Raw genomic sequence first — 6,424 nt, forward strand, 5'->3', positions numbered from 1 at the left:
TCAACTATTTTTCTTTTAGCATTAGTTTGCAATTTTCAAATAATTTTGACTTGATACTTTGGCTCCTCTGTCTATGGTGCCCTGCTTGGCGGCCCTTTGCCGGAGCTCTGGTAAAATGATGTAATAGGATAAGAGGCAGTACAGGTTTAAGATTTGGGATAGTCATCTCATCATTTTATTTTAACTTTTTTTATCTTTTTATCTTTTTCTTGTAATATTATTATCATAACTTTTGTTTGTAAATTTACACACATTACAGTGTATTCAGCCTTAGTAGGCTGCCAGGAAAATGTGAAACCTATGTGTGTAATTGGGGATTTTCAGGCTTTGTGTTGTGCTTGAGATTATGATGGAACTAGAAAAACTGTGAGCAAAGATTACATGTACATACATCATTCCATTTTGTCAGAAACATTCTAGCCTGCCTCTTAATGAACTTTGTTTTGGTTACTTTGTGTCATCTCGTTTTTATTAAAATTCACTGACTTCATTGGTTTCACGTTTTCCGTATCATTTTATTTCATCTTTTATTTAATTTCATTTAATTTTAAGGTATTTTTGGGTATTGGCCCATCATCATCACCAGCAACCTTGATGTTTACCTTTGTGTTGCCAGCATGGTTGTCCTGGTGACCAGTGTGGTGGTTATCACACCCGACTAGTAACAGTGGGACGTGGGTTCAAATTCCGCTCAGGGCAAATTTTCTTTCAAAACATTTATTCAGTTAAAAATATGATTATTTGGGGTGTGCATTGTCAGGGTTTCTCTCCTACACTCTCTCTCTATATAATATATTTTAATAGTAAAATATTGTCGCTCCGCTTCGCTTGCTCTAAGAAACATCAGAAGAGTTAGGAAATATCTGGATCAGGCTAATACTGAGCAACTAGTCCACACCTCCATTACATCAAGGCTAGACCATTGCAGTAGTTTATAGTATGGACTGCCAGCCAAGGAGATTAGCAAACTACAGTGCCTACAGAATTCTGCGGCAAGATTACCTGTAGTTCTGAAATGTAAAGTCCGAGACCATGTAATGCTGTCATTGGAAAAACTGCACTAGGGGGGGCTGCAGTGTGAGAGATAATAGGTACATGAAGTGTCTCCACTATTTTTGCAACTCGTTGTAGTTGCATGGCGAGGGGCAAAAGGAAAACTGAAAAATTAGAGACGGGTAGGATTTCAACTGATCACCTTTATAACACTGGTTGGATGCTCTACCCATTCAGAGCTACCAGAACTCCCGGGGTTTTAGGTCATTTATCTAGGTCCTGAATGGACAATATGTCCCATTGGTCTGTGGGCTCTGCAAATTTCTCTTATGCGCCCACAAATTTCAAATGCAACTATAGATGTTTGTATAGGTAATCGCATGATTTCAAGTGCAATTTGGAATAAATAAGCACAAGAAAATTTTTCTAAAGACAACCAAGCCTGTAGGGCGAGTACATTATTTGTAGACTTTGAAAAAATGTACAAGTGCTTATCTATTCCAAATTGCATGAAAAAAATAATGTGATTACTTATAAATACGGTAATATACAAGAAAAAATTTGAGACGATTAAGCAGAAGAAACACGTGTGTATAACACAATCAGGAGAAAATTGCGCCATCCAGGGCACGCACATGATCTGAAAACAAAAGATTTGATTGGTTCTGACCAAACCCTATTGTTTATAAGCCAAACATAATCCAGAATTTTGATGCATAATTTGCACTGTATATTATTAAAGGTGTAAAGCCCCTGTGTGAAGGATAGGAGACTAGTGTAGCAGTAGGGCACATTACTTCTACAGTTGCATTATTTTGAAAATTAATTGGTGATGTATGGTCACAGTGAGAGTAATTTTTTCACTTAATTTTTTTGCAGGAAAATGTGTCCATTTCAAGAAACAGGCGTTCCACTTTTAGATAAATAATTAGAGAAGATTGTCCTTTGTAACGTACTCAAAGTTTAATTTAAAGTATTGGTCATGAAAAGTCCATTTCTAATGCAAAAGCATTTGCCCTAACCTTCACAAGGTTTTGCTCCACCTACCTTGTGCCAAAACATTGTTCTAAAGAATATTCCAAAGTATGTATTTATATATGTATCACTGTAAGATTTACCAGCCGAGGTTAAAATTGTAATCAATCTTCACCAATAACAGTGCAGACTGAGGTGCAACAAGATTTCATTTTAATCAAAATTAGTTGAAAAAGATATACGATGTACACATGAAAGCCGTAAAATTAGAAACTAGTAAGAAAAATGGATTGATAACTTTCTACAACTTACAACTTTTGTTATGAGAGAAGTTGAAAGCAAACTTTCATAAATTTAATAACCATGACTCATGATAAATTTTAAAAGAGGAGCTATCATTAGGAAGCAAGGATTACATTAAGAAGTAAACCTCTTGCAAATTCCAATATTGTATTGAAACAATAGCAGGATGTACTTATAGATTGTTACATAAGTTGATTTATGAAATTTAATTTTACTTGCAAGTTGTGTATTGGTCTTGAATAAAATGATCTTCTCCTGTGACTTGAACACCAGAGTAATACTTGTAAGTACAGTTCTAAGGACGAAAGGGGTTTACCATGCTATGTTTCCTTTTGATTGTTTCGTGCAGATTATGTACACTGTAAGTGGAGTGTCCATGAACTATCTCAATTTAGTAATGATATTTTTTGACATGCTTATGCCCTTGATTAAGTTACTGGGCCCAGTTGTTTGAGTTGCTGATTAACTTAATCCAGGATTAGCTTAAACTTTTGTTTCATGTTTCTGGTGAAAGTTCCTTTTGCTTATTTTTGTTTTTCAAGATTGATTTCTTCTAATGTAAAGTTTTGAAGCATATCACTAGCGTTGAACAGCATTTGGGAGTAGGGAAATAAACTACTTGGTTTATTTTTAGTCTGGGATTAGCGTTAATCAGCTCTTGAACAACTGGGCCCAGGTTAACCCATTGACTCCTAGTAGTGAGACTTGAGAGATTTTACTCGTCAATCGGGGTGGTCCAGGGTGGTTCGGGTGTCAATAGGTTAACATCCACTCAAAAACTGTCCCCATTTAAATCAGTCCCCTTCATTAACATGCTGTAAAATAAAAACGAACTCGTAAAACCTTAAGTCATGATGTGTTAGCTTAAACAAGTTAGTTAAAAGGGGACTCCAATATCAATTTTTAGTATCTGTATTAAGTAAATTAAGTAACCCCCTTCCTCCCTCCCCATTGATGAGTAAAAGCATCGGGTGTTAGACAGTAAAATCTGTAAAGTCTCACTTGCAGGAGTCAATTGGTTAAAAGGGGACATAGTTTTTGAGTGGATACATATGTTTGGTTGTTAAATGAAACCCAGTATCAAACAAGGTATGCATGTCATTCAAGAGGAATGTCTGTTCTATTCCAACTTGCCATGCTGCCAAATGCCAACAACAGAGGTAAGGAGTTGCTAAAATATAATCTGATATCGCTCCAGTTTCCCTTCCCTACAATGAGTGCCTTCTTTACCCTGTTACTAGTAACATTCACATCAAAGTTGGTCTGCTCAGGAGGATCCACAACTTCATTGATGTCAAAATTGCTCTGAGAATATGAGACTGCTACTTCATTTGGATTGTATTGTTCTCCCCTTTTTGTCGGGTCTAAAAAATGAGCATACCAACATTTCTATTATGTTCTACAAATACTATTTACATTCCCTGAGACATTAAGAGCATCATCAATTATCAAGGCTGTTTAAACTAGAATCTATCGAACAGAGATGCGTCAGTCAATCTCTTGTTCTTGTTGCTGAACACAAAGATGCGCTATAAAAGGGGTCGCTTCACGCTCTGCTTTTGCTCGAATTCATTCAAGCACGACTGATTTATTGTCCAAGATGGTGAGAAAAAAGGGACTGAGGATGAAAAAAAGAATGTCATAACATTTTATGACTTATTATGGACACATTACCATAAGGAGCTATTTTATTGCACAAATGATCACAGAGCTCAGTTGCGTTTACGGTTGATTGATTAATCATTTGCATGTGCCTAGGGCACCATGCCTTTTATTGTGCGTCATCGTGTTTACGGGGTACTTTAAGCATGGACCTTCTAAAGTTAACATCATAATTAATCACGATAAGACAACGCGGATGTAATCTCAGAGGTACATGTGTAGTGGGAAGAGCATGATTTAAAAACAGTTGATTTGATTTAATGTCTCTTCGGTGTCCTTAGTTAGTGTCCCAGCACGAAACACACTGGACACTCACGTAAAGTTCATTACTATCATTAGTAGCAGTAGGTAGTAGTAGTTGCAGTAGTAGTGGTAGAACTCCCTGCTCATCAATGTTTCGTGTCTAAATAAAGTTTTACACATTATGCACCTATCAATGTAAATCCCAGGGTAAGAAACCAGCATCAATCAAAAGTGTCCGAAAAAGCCCCACCCTGGGGCAAAGAATCAAAACAAACAAATACTATAATACTATATAAAACAAAATTAATAAAAGATACAAAAAAGTCAATAAAATTTGAATCACTTTACATTTACTGTGCTGGTTATAATCTGCTTGAGAATGCAACTTTAATTCAACAAGAATTTTCTTAGTTTAAAAGAGACAGTTTGCTTGGGCTGACCGGAACTTTTTAAGATATTAATATCAGTATTAGGCTCATTCCTAAGACTCAATACAACTTAGGCACTGCAAGTTTGGTAGTACCTGCTCAGTGGTCATACCAACACAAACCATGCGACTCCAGCAAGCACAGCTATCACAGCAAATCCAGTCAACTGGGAGGGTCTTCAGTGAGGCACGTACTGCAAAGTACAGTTGAAGTTGACAGTAACTTGCCGTACTCGTTGCTTTGTCTGAATTCATACCAGACTTCTTCTGTCAAAGTCAAATGTCCCGTCTGTGGGGTTGCTTCACACGATTAAAAGCCAGACAGGGGGATGGTATGAGGCATCAAATCCCTGCCTCTTGCATGCACTCCCCCACTCCCGCCCCTCATGGTATTTACATTGAAAGGTGCATCATGCAAGTGTGCAGGTGGCTATAGACAATGTCACAGTCTACGTTATAGCTAGATGTTTAAGTTAACCACAGGGATACGCCAATCTTCTTGTTCTACATATCCATATAACCCCGGGTGCAATGTCAACCTTTTTGTTCTACCAACATCAATCATCACCCCACGAACCCTCAGCCTGGCCAGACTGGCCTCTGAAATATCTCTACAATCCTTCACTTCGAGTGTCTCTAGATTCGGGCAGTATTCGCCTATCATCTTCACGGCAGAATTGGAGACCCGCCAACAACCTTTGAGTCCAAGATGAAATAGTTTTGGACAGGAAGAAGCCACGGTTCGAATAGAATTATCGCTTACACTGTAGCAGTCGTTGAGTAAAAGAGTATCCAATCCTGTACAGCAAGAGGCTAGCGATGAAACACACGAATCCGTTACTTCCCAACAACCCGTTAGATCGACCCGTTGAAGGCCAGTACAACACAAAGACACTTGAATGATTGCATCAGATGAAACCCAGCGACATTCACGTAACTTTAACACTTTTAATGCCAGGTTAAATTCGGCCACGGTGAAGAGAGTCAGATTTGTTAAACTTGAACAAGCCGTCAAATCCAGTTCACAAAGCCGAGTGCTTCGCCGTAAAATTTCCACTAGTACTGCCTCATCTAACCAGCTTTTGCAGTTTTTCAACACCAGCACCTGCAACGACGAATTGGCTTGAGTTATTAGTGAAAATGCCTTCGCTGTAAGCCGAGAAGAAACTTGGCTACAATCAAGTGTTTTCTGCCAAGCGAAGTATGAATCACAAGCCTCTCGAAAGGATTTGCATACTTTTCTGCAGTTAAAGAGCTGTGGTATGGTAAAATGGGGAAATATGTGAAGAAAAATCACGTCTTCCCATGGAAGACTGAGGAACTTTGGGTGAAAGGACTCCTCCGTGGCAACCGCCATCTTAGTTTCCCAAGGTCTCCTGGGGTCTTGGGTATACTAATTCCAAGGCCTCTCCCTTTTTCCTTATTTCTTCCGTTCTCGCCCTTGATCATGAATTCGCGATTATCCTGAATTTGACCAAAAACCCAAAAGACCTAAAACTTCAAAGACACCGAAGTGTATGGGTGGAGCAGGCACATTTTGAAAATATCGAAAAAAAACCGAAGACACCGCTTCCCGGAGCTGTCAACGCCAGTCATTGGACCCAGATATGACCTGCAGTTAAATTATTCAATCGGCGGGAATTTTAATATTCACCCGCCAACTTTCAGCATGGATGGACGTTTTTGCTATGCGCCGGGATCGTTCCCAATGCAAAATTTTCCTCATTTTCACCCTACACTGGCTGGACCGATCTCAGATCAAGCGGGACACAGCGCAACACGAACTCTACGTGAATGCCGCAGTCTTCTTAGAAAAGCGAC

General features: G+C 38.7%; 2 protein-coding genes across 3 annotated transcripts in view; one reads left to right on the plus strand and one right to left on the minus strand.

Annotated features, from left to right (window-relative positions):
* The window catches only part of LOC138033051 (dual adapter for phosphotyrosine and 3-phosphotyrosine and 3-phosphoinositide-like), a 20,472-nt gene extending 17,934 nt beyond the window's left edge, over positions 1-2,538 (plus strand). For both annotated transcript variants that reach the window (XM_068880792.1, XM_068880793.1), the window contains exon 9: positions 1,873-2,538. In XM_068880792.1, coding sequence (XP_068736893.1) covers positions 1,873-1,917 — 45 coding nt within the window. In that variant the 3' untranslated portion in view covers positions 1,918-2,538. The remainder of the gene's footprint in view (positions 1-1,872) is intronic.
* A 1,392-nt stretch (positions 2,539-3,930) lies between these two features.
* On the minus strand, positions 3,931-6,150 carry LOC138033053 (F-box/LRR-repeat protein 15-like). The gene has a single exon (XM_068880795.1). The coding sequence runs from the start codon at positions 5,958-5,960 to the stop codon at positions 5,064-5,066; it is 897 nt and encodes a 298-aa protein (XP_068736896.1). The 5' UTR covers positions 5,961-6,150; the 3' UTR covers positions 3,931-5,063.
* Between the last annotated feature and the right edge of the window lie 274 nt (positions 6,151-6,424).

Source organism: Montipora capricornis, chromosome 14 (assembly GCF_036669925.1).
Source record: "Montipora capricornis isolate CH-2021 chromosome 14, ASM3666992v2, whole genome shotgun sequence".
In the NCBI taxonomy this organism is placed as follows: Eukaryota; Metazoa; Cnidaria; class Anthozoa; order Scleractinia; family Acroporidae; genus Montipora; species Montipora capricornis.